The 13,995-nt window shown below is 34.1% G+C and overlaps 3 protein-coding genes and 1 long non-coding RNA gene across 4 annotated transcripts in view; 2 read left to right on the plus strand and 2 right to left on the minus strand.

The window, feature by feature from the left end:
• Positions 1 to 56: 56 nt before the first annotated feature.
• Positions 57 to 7,022, minus strand: Pdcd4 (Programmed cell death 4). Its single transcript, XM_069054438.1, has 4 exons — positions 6,885 to 7,022; positions 1,284 to 1,747; positions 766 to 1,228; positions 57 to 713 (listed from the first exon to the last, which is right to left on the minus strand). Exons 2-4 carry the CDS (start codon positions 1,669 to 1,671, stop codon positions 230 to 232), a joined length of 1,335 nt encoding a protein of 444 aa, XP_068910539.1. The 5' UTR covers positions 1,672 to 1,747; positions 6,885 to 7,022; the 3' UTR covers positions 57 to 229.
• LOC138135660 (uncharacterized) lies at positions 6,299 to 8,910 on the plus strand. The gene is made up of 3 exons (XR_011161048.1): positions 6,299 to 6,723; positions 6,774 to 7,354; positions 8,032 to 8,910. It is a non-coding gene; the product is annotated as an uncharacterized lncRNA (long non-coding RNA).
• Positions 8,911 to 10,861: 1,951 nt separating this feature from the next.
• On the minus strand, positions 10,862 to 13,562 carry LOC138135650 (leucine-rich repeat-containing protein 57-like). The gene is made up of 2 exons (XM_069054445.1): positions 13,216 to 13,562; positions 10,862 to 13,158 (listed from the first exon to the last, which is right to left on the minus strand). The coding sequence occupies exon 2, from the start codon at positions 13,116 to 13,118 to the stop codon at positions 12,402 to 12,404; it is 717 nt and encodes a 238-aa protein (XP_068910546.1). The 5' UTR covers positions 13,119 to 13,158; positions 13,216 to 13,562; the 3' UTR covers positions 10,862 to 12,401.
• A 104-nt stretch (positions 13,563 to 13,666) lies between these two features.
• C3G (C3G guanyl-nucleotide exchange factor) overlaps positions 13,667 to 13,995 on the plus strand; it is a 40,831-nt gene continuing 40,502 nt past the window's right edge. The window contains exon 1 of the mRNA XM_069054431.1: positions 13,667 to 13,876. Within this exon, the coding sequence (XP_068910532.1) occupies positions 13,834 to 13,876 (43 nt within the window). The 5' untranslated portion in view covers positions 13,667 to 13,833. The remainder of the gene's footprint in view (positions 13,877 to 13,995) is intronic.

The following is a 13,995-nucleotide window of genomic DNA, read 5'->3' on the forward strand; positions in this document are numbered from 1 at the left end:
GTACTGATTTAGTTGGAGAAAAATCATGAGACTTAAAATTGTATCAAAATCGTGTATCAACTTTGAATAATCTTTATTCCATAGAACATATACAAAAAAGAAGTAACAGATGATATACTGAATACGCACTCGATGCTGTATTACTAAAGAAAATTAATAAACATAAATGCAATACATATGAAATCTACGGCACAGGTCTAGCATAAGAAAATGAAATGGATCGTTTAAATTACGATGTCTTATGATTCTTATTGAATTCCTGATCTCCTTCGGAGACAAATCGTTTACGCCCTCTATTGGGCATTTTTTCCACAACTTTTTCAGTCAAAAATCCCTCCTTATGGCAACGATCAACAAATCTATCCAAAATTATGTAAGCCAGAGGCACATCCGTATGAATATCGGGTAAATCATCAAAAACACGCAAAAATCCTCTCTCCATTTGCTCTGGTGTAATCAAAATAGCTGCGTCGAACGCCTTGAGAAGACTACATAACGCTTCCTCGGTTGGAACGTTGTTGGCCTCTAAAGCCATCACTATAGCCTCGTACACCAACTCGTGATGGAAATGAGGCACTTCTAAGTTGCGTAAACATCTGCTAGCTTCCTCTACGTCTCTGGAAGAGACAAATTCTTGCAGAGTTAAGTTCATCTGGCGAGTTAAGGCCTTGACAGGTCTCAACGCCCCGCCAACTCCCCACACGTTATGCAATCTGTGAAACACAAATATAGTAAGAGAAAAAAATGTGCCAATAAAAGACAAACCTAACTAGGCCGTGCTTCATGGACAGCAAAGTATCAGCTCGTCCTAAAGCTTCCTGGAACACTTCGTTATCGCTCTTTTCCTTGGTCGTAGTAATGAATTTAGGGGGGATGCAGTCATCTGCTATGGCCCTGGCAATAAAATTACCAAGAACAGTGGAAGCATCCGGAATATCCAAAATCAAATCGTTGAGGTTGGCCAATAGGCTTTGAAAAGCTTTGGTTATATCCGCTTCGGAAATCACATGACCAAAAAGGTCAGAAATTAGCACCGACGTCATTTCCCTGTGAGAAGGCTTGTGGTCCATTGCCACCTCGATTACTTGTTCGACTAGCATATCTCTCTGATGTTTAGGAACGGCTTCCACAATAGCTATAGCGGCTTCATGAGTATCTCCGTTTTCGAAATATTCCAAAATAATCGGATCCACTTTTTTCTTTATCTCTTCGTAGGACACATCAGGAACTACAACAGTTTACGAATTAATATCTATTAAAACAGCACAGTTTTTATTACTCACCTATTGCTTTTAGCTCGATGTCTCCGTTGCTCAGATTCTCATTGTCAAAATTCGGATCGTTGACATCCTCGTAGGTTTCCAGTAGCTCTGAACCTGGCAAACCCCAAACTCCTTTGCCGCCAGCACCACCCTTCTTTGGAAGACCTCGACCGTAACCGTTTCTAGAACGGCGGCTGTTCTTCCACGACCTGGGACCGTGGATGAAACCGGAAGCCACGACGTTATCTTTACTCAGCTGCCTCTGAACCTTCTTCGCCCTCCTCTGCTTAATGTTGGAACCATCTCCACCGGCAACAGTCTCTTTGGTAGCGAGTTCTTCGTCAACCACTTTGTCGATGTCGATGTCGTTGTCGAGATCAACGTCGACGTGGCCTTGTTCTAAAGCCATTCCGCACCAAATAAATAAAAATACTGATCGAGGATCGAGTGTGACTGATGCACGGACACAGTTGTATTTTTTGTTCCTGAAAAGAAAATGTTATGTAGATCAAGGTCTACTACACATCTAAAAATTTGTGGAAAAATGCCAATTTAACTACAAAAAAAAAAATAAAATAATCCAATTGCTTGTTTTTTGTTTTGATTATTAAAACCGTAAACATTTTATCGTGACCTTCATCGTGGCTTTCAGATTTGTAATGCTTTTCGGTACAGACAAAACTTATTATCATTTGAATCAGCATCGATGTGGTTTATTATCAGCTAAAAAGCACATCCAGTGCTATCCACTTCAATACTAGTTTATGCCTTTCATCCAAACTTTCATGTAAGACATGGCAAATAGGGTGGCATAATTATTTTTTTTGTTCGACACTGTCAGAATTTGAGAATTTTCTCCTATGTGAACGGATTTTGATAAAATTGACAACTTGTCAAAACGAAACGTCAAGCTAATTTTAAAGATTTTCAGCAATTTGGAGCCTTTGGGGGACTCGTCGAACAAAAAAACGTTGTATTCAACTCGTTCTTGTATAATTTGGGCTTTTTTTGGCACTCGTGGACCTTTAAAACTCTCGTTTCACTCGAGTTTTAAACTGGCCCACTCATGCCAAAAAAGCCCAAATTACAGGCGAACTCGTTAAATAAACTACTATTTTCTATTTTGCACCTATAACACAGTGTAACACTCAAACGGATTTCGAAAAGGAGCTCTTTTCGATACGCGTTTCAAGAACATTTACTTAAATTTTTAATGTTGGCAGTGACTCATAGTAAGTTTTTACTACGTGATCACTGCATTTCACGACACTTTAAATTCAAAACTTACAATTAATTGTTCGTCTATTTACCAGCGTTACCAACCCTTATATTTGTCAAATATAATTTTCCTAGCATTATGTTTTGAACTTTTTTTTAATTTAAGGGGCAAAATAGAAAAAATATTGTATTATACTCGTTTTATAAGCCATTTTGTCGCACTTGTTTGCTTTATAGCACTCGTCGCTGCGCTCCTCGTGCTCTAAAAAACGCGTGCGACAAAATGGTGTCTTATAAAACTCGTATAATAAATTTCTATTTTGCACCTTTAGCACAGTCAGTATAACACTGAAACGGGTTTCGAAAAAGATTTCTTTTCGATACCGGTTTCAGGAACATTTACTTAAATTTTTAATATTGGTAGCGAATTACAGTAAGTAAAATTAGTGCCGTGAGATGATTTAAATTTATAATTAGAGGAGGCTATGTCTTTAAAATTATACTGGCAGCACCGCTGACATCTTGATTTGAATTGTCAAAATGACGCTTTAAAATTCAAATACAAAATATGAAATGGCGAGTTAACAGTTCTATCCAGGCCAGGTGTTTGATACAACTGTTAACTCGCAGTTTCATATTCAGTATTGAATTTAAAGCGCCACTTTTACAAACCAAATCAAGATGTCAATGGTGTTGCCAATCTAATTTTAAAATCATAGCCAACTTTAATAATAAATTTAAATGATCTCACGGTATATTAAATAGAGTTGGCTCCATCTTGGTTCCTAGGGACGTTTGTCCCATGGTAAATTGGCTACACTGTTATTATCAAAATTGTTATTATCTGCGTTTAAATAAAACTGCTCCTTAACAAAATGTCTCTAGAGTGAAAATAAAATCTAAATACACTGACCGGCACAAAAAACGACTCACTTCGCGACTCACTTTGAATTTTAAGTAATTCATTGTCTTAGAATTTTTTTTTTGGTATCATGTTGTATTGGTAGGTGCTATTTAAGTTATTCTTTGCCAAAGAATATCCGACAAACAAAACATTAAACACAGCAAATAAAATTTTAATGAGAAAAAAAATAAAAGTAATTTTCCAGAAAAAATTTTATGTTATGAAAAATTGCCAAAATTTGAACAGCATTTTAAATTAGTATCTCGTATTGTCAAATCTTTTAACACGTAAATCAACCGACAAAAACACCGTGGAAAAACGCAAATTTTCTAATTATTTATTTAAACAAAACAATTCGGTTGCCATGGTGACCATAGCACTCCCGATCATTGAAAATATCCCAATTTAACTATAATAAAGAAAAATAAGCACAAATATAATTTAATAAGCACAAATATAATTTCAAGATCATTTATTTAAGAAATCATAATGAGTCGTTTTTTGTGCCGGTGAGTGTATTATGTTAACTGTTTAGATTTGCTTGCATTTACTTCACAAAGTCTGTGGCAACCAGATTACCAACTCAAATTTAACTCTTAAAAATTCCCCTAGGAACCAGGATCGAGCCTACTTTTCAAAAATTCCCCTAGGAACCAGGATCGAGCCTACTTATGACTTTATCTTATATACCACTCTAACAATAAGTAGTCCAGTGTGACCAACCCTTTATATTTGCCAAATATATTTTTTTTTATTTAAAATAGTGGCAAAATAGAAAAAATATTGTATTACACTCGTTTTATAAGCCGTTTTGTGGCACTTATTTGCTTTATAGCACGCCTCGCTGCGGTCCTCGTGCTATAAAAAAATTTGTGCGATAAAATGGTGTCTTATAAAACTCGTATAATAAATTACTAGACAAATTCTTAAAAAAAAAACACTTTTAGAGACGGTTAGCGAAACCAAAAAGCCAATAAAAATGTCTATTTAAAAATGCATTTCTAATGACAAAAGAAAAATTTATTACTGATCTTTAAAATTTACTTCTCCAAAAAAATAGTATTGTTATTATTTGTTATTGGTATATCTGCTTTTAAGGTATATTTTAAACTTTTACTGTGTTGAAAGAATCCATAATACTTAATAATAATAATGTCGTAACAAAACCTTCTCTGATATGGATCTGTATTTAACTTATCAATTATACAATCTAGTCCCAACTCTATGCGATAATATTCACCAAAAAATAAATACTGAAAAAGATTTGGTACTGTTCTTTAGCTACACCATCATGGAGCCACCTTCACTATTATATGTATCAAGTACAAGAACTAGGTACCAATTTGACGACGACGAGTTGTTCGGCCAGTTAGTTCTGCATGATTATCTCCAAATATTTCTTTTCTCATATCCCACTATAATCATATGCTGTGAACACAATTTCCTTTTTATTGTACAGTCGCGAGCAATAAATTTTGGTCGTCAAGGTCATTCTTTGACGCAATCGAAAATGCTCCATTGTAAAACAGTCCTAAATGTCATAACCTATCATCATGTTGTATGACATTAATTGTCATTTTGTTCTCATTTTTTTGACATTTTGTTGACATGGGCATAATCAGGCAGGGAAATTTTTTAAATTTGTGACAATCTAACCAAATTTTGAAATGACAGTGACGACCAGAATTTTTTGCTCGCGACAGTACATAGATAGTGAGTTTAGGATTGAATTAGGCTGGAACATATGCCTTCAGTGAACATGTAAATAACGTTACGAAATCATACTATAAATTACGAGTACAACTGCTTTAGTAATTGAGCAATATTTATTTGGTTATACTGTTATAGAAATCTGATTACCGGTTCGCATGATTCTGTTATGTTCCTTTGCCAAAAATTTCTGACGCACAAAGATTGCACAAATTTCATAATTAATTAAAGTGTGACAATAACAAGTAGGTATGTATACTTTTTTGTGCAAAACAGTTTCAATAATAAAACAATTCACATGCTACATTAAACCTTGTGCATTTTAAAAATACAATTGTCCTAATTTGTAGTACCTATATTATTGGTTTTCCTTATTTTTTTTTTACATTAATCTCATATCTAATACAATGTGTAAGTTGGCTCTAGTTTTAACAACTCTTCCTACCACTGATTTCGCATTTTTCCTTTCTTTACAGTGGCGAGAAATAAATTTTGGTCGTCAGTCATTCTTTGGGATATGTAAATGCTCATCAAGTGAGCCGTGCATGTGTAAAAGCACCTTTAATTTAGTTACATTACAAAAGTCACATTTATGACAGATCCATTATTATGTTGGTAAAAATACAAAGACAAAAATAAGAATTACTTTAATTTAATCAGTAAAAAAATGTAACATTGCTTTTGAAATCAACAGTGTTAAAAACGGACAACAAAATTAAAAAAAATATAATCAAAGTAAATAAGGTTCATGCAGGGCAAGCAACTTTAAAAGTCAAAGTTACTTGTTTTAGCTTTAATACCAACAGAAAATCAGACTTTTATGGATTGCTTCGATGCACATTTATATGAAATTGATTATGTGACATTATATGCAGTACAAAAATTTAACATTGCTTTTGAAATCAGCAATTTTAAAAACGGACAACAAAACTAAAAAAAATATAATCAAAGTAAATAAGGTTCATGCAGGGCAAGCAACTTTAAAAGTCAAAGTTACTTGTGTTAGCTTTAATACCAATAGAAAATCAGACTTTTATGGATTATATTGTTTTTTTCAAAACAGTAATCTGTCTAACATAATTACAAATATTCATTAGCTGCAAACATCCATCTTCTTTTGTTTTTAGGCAATTTTAATGCAATTTAAAAATGATTTAAACAATAATTATGTAACGGCATCTATCTTGGTTGTGTGTTATCTCATTACCTCAAGGTCGTGTGTTTAACGTGTTGCATAAACTAACGTTTGGTATTTTACCAAACATTTTGTGCTTTTGATCAAAATTAGTTAACATTTGGCAATCTTTTTGTTAACGCCGTTAATAATAAACAACCGATAACAACAGCAGTTAATAACGGAAAAATTATCAAATAAAAATGTTAACTTAAACTTTATCAATTGACGATATCAATATATAGTTGTATCACATCGAAATGCATAACGTTACAACAAAACATCGGCGATGGGGCCCGCTGTTGTGAAATGTTACGTCAACAAGAGATGGAACGGGCAAACAAAACGTCTACGTGACCGATCAACAGGAACTATTTATTCGTTTGCGGATTCGAGACGTTGAAGACCCCAAAATAACAACATTCACACATCAATCGAACTGAAAACCGTGAAGGGTGAGATTGACAAAACCCCCTGCTTCTTTTTGAAGAGCTGCGTTTTCTAGAACGCCGCCGACTACGAGGTAAACAAAAACAAACCATCTGGGTCTGGGTGGGTATTACATGACATTCAAACTGACTCAAAAACCCGTTGAAATGGGGTAATTTCCACTTACCAATGTTCCTATTGGTCTTTTTAATTCACAATAATTTATACCAGCGAAAAAATCTCCGAAAATCAAGAAAGTTTTTGAGAAATCGGTTTTTGCGCAACACGCCACTACAAGACAGCCATAAACAATATAGACTGGGGAAAAGTTACCATGCGCCGGCAGATTTTACCGGCATTCGCACTCTTTTCAACGCATTGAGTGAAGGGCGAGGAGAGGGAGAACACGAATACCGTGGAACGTAGAGACATAACCTGTCTCTATTTGTAACAGAAACAGACGTTTTGAAATATGCAAGGAGGATGGAGTTGTGGAGGTGAGGTGCAGATTAATGTGATCGAAATTTTAAATCCATTCGAAAGATAAGTGGAAACATCGATTATTTTGTCTCTAAAAGGTGACAATTCCACCAAACTTTCCACTAAGTAATTTTTATTTTATTACCGGAGACCATTCTGACTCAGTTGTTTAGATAGGTACGTCCCAGTACTTATAGTAATAATAGTAATATCTGTGTATAGCAAAACGATAATAAAAAACTAACAGTACATAGAAAAATTATTGCTTTAATTTAATATTTTCAACATAATTTTGAGGTAGTCAAAGTCGCAGTTGCTTTTAAATAAAATTGACCTTGAAACAGCTTTCACCAACAATCGTTGATGTGTTAAGCAGATAATAAATAAATTTAAAAAATAACGTTTTTATTGAAACTGCGTCGCCATTAATTCTTGTTTGTCTAAAATTTTTGACATCGCGTTAAAAAATTAATTTGACGATTACGCCCCTTAAGGCGGCCTTACACGAAGGCATCAAGGCAACAATTGGCAACATGTTGCCTGCAACATTTTTTAGTAATCTTGTCGATCATTAAGGCGGCCTTACACCAAGGCAACAATTTTTTATTAATGTTGCGGGTCATTACTAAAAAATGTTGCAGGCAACATGTTGCCAATTGTTGCCTTGGTGTAAAGGCGCCGTTACACCAAGGCAACTATTGGCAACATGTTGCTTGCAACATTTTTTAAAAATGACCGGCAATATTACTAAAAAATGTTGATGGCAACATGTTGCCAATTGTTGCCTTGGTGTAAGGCTGCCTTTACATCTTTCCATTTACCGAAATGCACACCCATTCGCCGCCCTGTGCCAGGCCGAGTGTGTCAAATACCGCTTAACCTGGGGCCTATATTTTCTTGGATAAGAAAATTCAAACCACACCTAAAACCTGAGCAAACCTCCGCAAGACAGCCGCATTTAGCGACGTTCGAGGCTTCAGCAAACCCCATCCGGTAGGAACGTCATTTCCTTGGACGAGGAATTTGTAACACGCTGAAATTCCTGAACTACGCAATCTATGACACTCGCACTCAGTAAGGTGAGACTACCACAAACGTGTCTCAACCAGGAAGTGATTTCCTTAGCTGAAAGAACTCATCACACCTGGGACCTGAATGCTTTGCCACCTGGAAGTGATTTCCTTGGATGAAGAAATCCAACAACCTTCTCATCTTGCCACCATCAATCTGATGTGACGTGATGCCTTTCTGAGAATCTGAGACTTTGGGTCAGTCAGATGGATCGACCGGACCAGCAGGGTAAACCACGGTCCATTTTTGCAGTCCCCATAATGACTTGTCACCTGGACGCCGCTATTCGACCAGCCCGAATTTACAATCACCCCTACTACTCACCGTCCATGGACCACATCTTCTGGAGTAGGGTAACACTTCCATGCACTCCACGAGATCGTGTGTATCACTATCTGGCGAAGAGAACGATGGACGAACGATTATTATCAAAGTCATTATTTTTTATTTGATACGTGGCTTCGCATTTTATTTTTTGTTAGAAATTCGTTTTAAGCCTCCCAGGTGGTAGACTTCTTTGGTGATGGTTAGATTGTCATTTTGAAAACTCATATTCCACTATCGTAACACCAGAATCTTGTTTTGACTGTTGCGCATAATTTCATTAAGGGCCACATAAGTAAATCGTATAACGGATGAATAAAGAATAGAATTGAAGGTTATTATCATTTATTTTGCATTAAGTACGTCCACTTTTTACATGAAATTCACGTCGGAGTGTATTCTACAAAATTACGAATTACAGACAGCACTGAAATCGAAATGAAATATTAAGGTTTCAACAGAATGTCATGTGCCCCGGCGATCACCCTTCTATTATACACTGACCGCACTGAACTTCGCCAAATCTATTAAGCTCAATCAACAAAATTCAACTGATATGATCCAAAACTAAATTCACAAGTGTACTTTTATTAGTAGACAACCTGTCCCTCCCACACATTCTTCACTTATTTAAGGAAAATAGATTTTGTAATATGCACCTATCGGGAAACAACAAAAATCATTCCAAGTTGCTCGGTTTATCATGTCTATACACGTAGGTACTAAGTGAGTCTAAAGTAGGAAATAAAATTCCTTAAATTTACTTATATTGTTGATTTCTATCAAAAATCCTTGGAAGGATCAATTTGTATTTATATAAATTGTCATCGTTTGGCATATAATTCCATTTCATCCAGTGGCGGCGCAAAGGGAAGCAACTCAAAATTTTTAATTTTGATCCTCTACCACATAGTGAAAGAATTTTTTGATCGCCCCATCAAAAGAAAAAAAAAACATTATCTTTTCAAATTAAATTCTCGCAATGGACTCTACCAACTTGTTGACTAATAGTATTAAAATTGATTGAGAACATTACGAAAAACCAATGACCACATTTACTGAAATTGAATCTAATTCTCGCCCTTAATTACAATTTTTTTTTGCTTAAGATTGTTTGAAAAATATAACATTTGATTCCTGTTGCAATTAAAAATTCTTGAGTTGCCCGCTCCCCCTTATATTGCCAAGAACAGAAAAATGTAATGTAGGTATATAAAGTACCAAAGTACGGGGTCATTATAAATGATTGTACCATCGTAGGTGGCTGTGCGCTATGCTTTAGGTGCGCCGCTACGCCCACTAGTTGTTACAAACATTTATAATGACCCTATATAAGTATGTACCAAAATATGATAATTTAGATAATATATCGGGTGTTTTTTTAAATTTCACCTTAAAGTAGGCGTTGAAGAGTCGACCGTGAACGCACCACTCGTGTAAAAAACACCCGATATAAATCCTGTCCATGGATTTTTGGCAACAGTCTTAATTTTATTTATTTCATTTGTTTTCCGATACTTCTGTAAATAAGTGCAATAATCAAATAGTAACATTTTCGGAACATTCTTTTATTAACATATTATAGGATAAAAACGTGTAGATACCATAATACAGGGTCCTTATATAAATAATTGTCCCATTCCATCGTAGTTGGCGTTGAAAACCCACACATAGTTTGGATGGGCCGCCAACCTCGCAACGTTAGAGAAACTAGTAGACCAAGGAGGTTGAACCCACGGAGTAGACAGATTTCCACTACAGCTAGTAGCGCCACCTATCTGCGATACTAGTCTCACTCATGTTATGAAGCTTGCAGCACATTCAACTATGTCACCAACGCCTAGATGCGATGAGACAATCATTTATAATGACCCCGTATATTCTTATTCGTCCAATAAATTCTATTTTACGTCCAGGTAACAGAAATATAATTTTATCGATATTGTTAATTAGGTACCTATAGTTTATAGGAAGTTAAGTATAACTAAGTTTATATTTAAGTCTCGCCTTATAAATGAGATAGGATAGTTTGTTGCCCTAAAAGGGAGAAGGTGCAATCTACTAAATGTGTTAATTCTGTTGGCGTCTAATAATCATCTTCAAATAAAAATATATAGATGGGCACTTTCTTCATGTTTTAAAATATTCCGTTTTGTTTCATTACACGTCTCTTAACCTTGAACTAAAATTATTAATATACTGGCTGTAAAGGTGAGTCATTATTTTTTAAACAATATTTGATTGTCGAAGTTTTACTAGTATGACTGGGTTGCTTAAGAATACACATACTTCTCCGAGAGTGTATATTGTTTGCTTAGAAATCGGATAAATATACAATAAAAAATAGAGATAGAAAATGTGCAACATATTTTTACAAAGTATAGATAAACAGTAAACAGTAATTGAGAAGTACACTTGAGGTTTTAAGATATATTTAGTCCGTCTGTAACGACTTAATCATAAATATATTATCTATAAATAACTATAAATTAACAATAAATAATAACAGTACTTAACTAAGTTATCTGTACATATAAGCGCATTGTTATCCACTGACATAAAAAAACGAACTCAACTTTTCCATTCTGATGTGTAAGACACCTAAGTATTGGGCGATTCAAAATGATTGTGGCCAAGTATGGCAACTATGTACGAAAATTTATGTGGCAACTGTGTGGGTAGGGCAGAGGTGATATTTCTTTGACAGTTCATAGGCGTGCAATTTTGAAAGTTGTCAAATCAATGTGTAATGGAATTAAAAAAATCAAATGCACGTTTATGAAATGTCATACAAATATTAACTCTACCCCGTTCACACAGTTGCCACATAAATTTTCGTACATAGTTGCCATACTTGGCCACAATCATTTTGAATCACCCAATATCTTTACAATTTAATTTTTTTTTTTCAAAATAAACTCACATTCGCTTAGAGTCATTTAATAAACTCCAGTAATAAAAGTTAACTAAACAGAAGTATTCTGTAAAATGATCAGTGCTATTTTCGCACACCCATAATAAATGACTATGTTTAAAAAAAAAAAAAAACACCCAATAAACCAACTACACATTAGTCGTTTTTAAACGCAAACATTTATCTCCTATACCTGTTAAAGTGTACATTTTTACAATAACTTAGCAAGAATAAATGTGGAATATCCAAGAGTAGGTAACTGATTTATATCATTTTATTGCTCTTGTAAGCAAGTATCGACACTCGCAAAATATACTCTGGGACTAATTTGCGAGGTCAACTGTTATTTTACGCAACTTAATTAAACCTTGGTGTTTTGTTTTTTTACAAACAATAAAAAGAGCATAGTTAAAAATGTTTTAAAACAAAAAATAACACAAGCAAGATTGCCACTGAATTCGTCTCTAATCTTCCTAAGGTGATCACAACAATGACAAGTCACAAATCTACATGTTAAAAATACTATCAATACGCTAGTTATCAGACAAAAATAAGTTTGGCCCCAAAATACTTTTACAGAATATTGTTTCAGAAGGTTAGAGACTTGAACTACTACATTTATTATTGTTTCATAATTCACATCACAATTTATAATAAAAAGACGTTGACCTAATACACAAAACACTTACACTGATTGTCTTTTATTTTACAATGCTCATGCACAACAAATATTAATTGCAAAGTATTAAAAAAAATGAATTCGCATAAAGTGTTGCCACAAAATCTGTATATATTACTTTGGATAAATTTTACATGCTGGAAAATTGGAGGGAATATTTTGTAATGGTAATAGGATGAACAAGTTATAAATAAGTTTCACAACCATCATATCATGATAAGCTTGTTAAAATCGTATTAAAACATCTTTTTTTTGACTGCAGTAAATCGTTCCATATAAGCTTCGTACCCTGGCACATCTGCTAATTGTTTTAATTCGAATAAATTACCATCCACAGCTAAATTAGAAATTTTTGAATCAGTCAAGATTTTGGAATGTATAGCAGAAAGCTGTAAACAATTCTCCTCTAAACGTAATGTTTTCAATCTAGGACAATTAGCAATTTGAGGGGAAATGTCTGTAATCTGATTTTGATTTAAATTCAGCTCTACCACATTTAAACCTGAAACATCTGCAGAAACTGTGGTAATTTCATTCTTAGATAAATCTAATATATCCAAATGTTTTAAACTGCAGAACATCAACGGCAACTCCTTTAAATGGTTGTCACACAAATATACCTGCTTTAAATTTATCAAATTTGATAATGTTCTGGGTAACGTCGAGAAATTATTATGACAAAGATTGAGCGTTTCTAGTTTTGTAAGTGCTCCGATGCAGTCAGGAATTTTTCCCAACTTATTCTTGTTTAAATTGAGGTGTTTTAATTGTAAAAACCTACTAATTTCATTAGGTAAAACTACAAACTTGTTATCTGATAGATCCAGAGTTCTCAAATTTCCTTCCAATTGTTTAAATTCAGGAGGAAATCCATTGAGGTGGCCTTGTGATAATTTCAAAACTCCTGTCTTTTGAGCAGTTACAATGTGTTGCTTTAGTCCTGAATTACCCATTGTTTTCCGATATTCTTATTTGGTGCTACTATGCCATTAGCTAAGAACATTATATTATATCAATTGACATTTTATCAGAACTGGATTAACAACTTACCGCTTTAATTGAAATGTGAGATATGTGAAGTTGTGACGATTGATTTACAAACTGAAAGATTCACGAGGAACATATTGCATGCTTTTTAAATAATTAATATGTCCTAGACTCGACATAAATAATCGAAAACCTATGAAGAAAATGAAAATTGACACTTACAGTCCAGACAGTGGTGTCAGTGGTACCATTTGTTTTTAAATGTCACCAATTAAATCTTCAAAAAATAAGTAAATGTGAAAAAATGAAATGAAATATTTTCCGTGGACACTGTCTTTTTTAACGTGTACTAATTCTTTATAACTTCCTTTTGAGGTAAATTCTGTAATCTGTACTGACTACTGATATGAAATCATATGAAATTATCGATGGCAACAATATACTACCTACTTTGCCGACTGCATTATCGATTGTTTTCAGCTAATGACAGTTGACGTAGCAGATGGCGGTACTCGTAACATTTATCTTGATCTATTTTTTTTACCTTACACGAATTTAATTTTGTTACAATGAAATAAAACGTGAATGTTTAAAAAAAATACAGTGATAACAATGTGACGGAAATGTGAAAATGCAGGCAGGTGTATTTGTTCCCTTATTTATTAGTGGGTGTTTTTAAATATGACATCTACATCAACACCAAAATCTGCAAAACATGTACCAGGTAAGTTTCTTGTTTTTAATTAAAATTCCAACGAAAATCTGAATGTAATTAACAGAAATGAAATGTATTTTATACATCTCACGAAGGTCTAAGATTTTTTTTATAGATCTCATCTTCAC

Source organism: Tenebrio molitor, chromosome 7 (assembly GCF_963966145.1).
Source record: "Tenebrio molitor chromosome 7, icTenMoli1.1, whole genome shotgun sequence".
In the NCBI taxonomy this organism is placed as follows: Eukaryota; Metazoa; Arthropoda; class Insecta; order Coleoptera; family Tenebrionidae; genus Tenebrio; species Tenebrio molitor.

Coding starts and splice junctions, on each gene's coding strand:
- Pdcd4 (XM_069054438.1), bottom strand. CDS start 1,671: ATGGCTTTAGAACAAGGCCACGTCGACGTTGATCTCGACAACGACATC. Junction 1,229..1,283: donor CATCGAGCTAAAAGCAATAG/GTGAGTAATAAA, acceptor AAACTGTTGTAG/TTCCTGATGTGTCCTACGAA. Junction 714..765: donor ATGAAGCACGGCCTAGTTAG/GTTTGTCTTTTA, acceptor TGTGTTTCACAG/ATTGCATAACGTGTGGGGAG.
- LOC138135650 (XM_069054445.1), bottom strand. CDS start 13,118: ATGGGTAATTCAGGACTAAAGCAACACATTGTAACTGCTCAAAAGACA.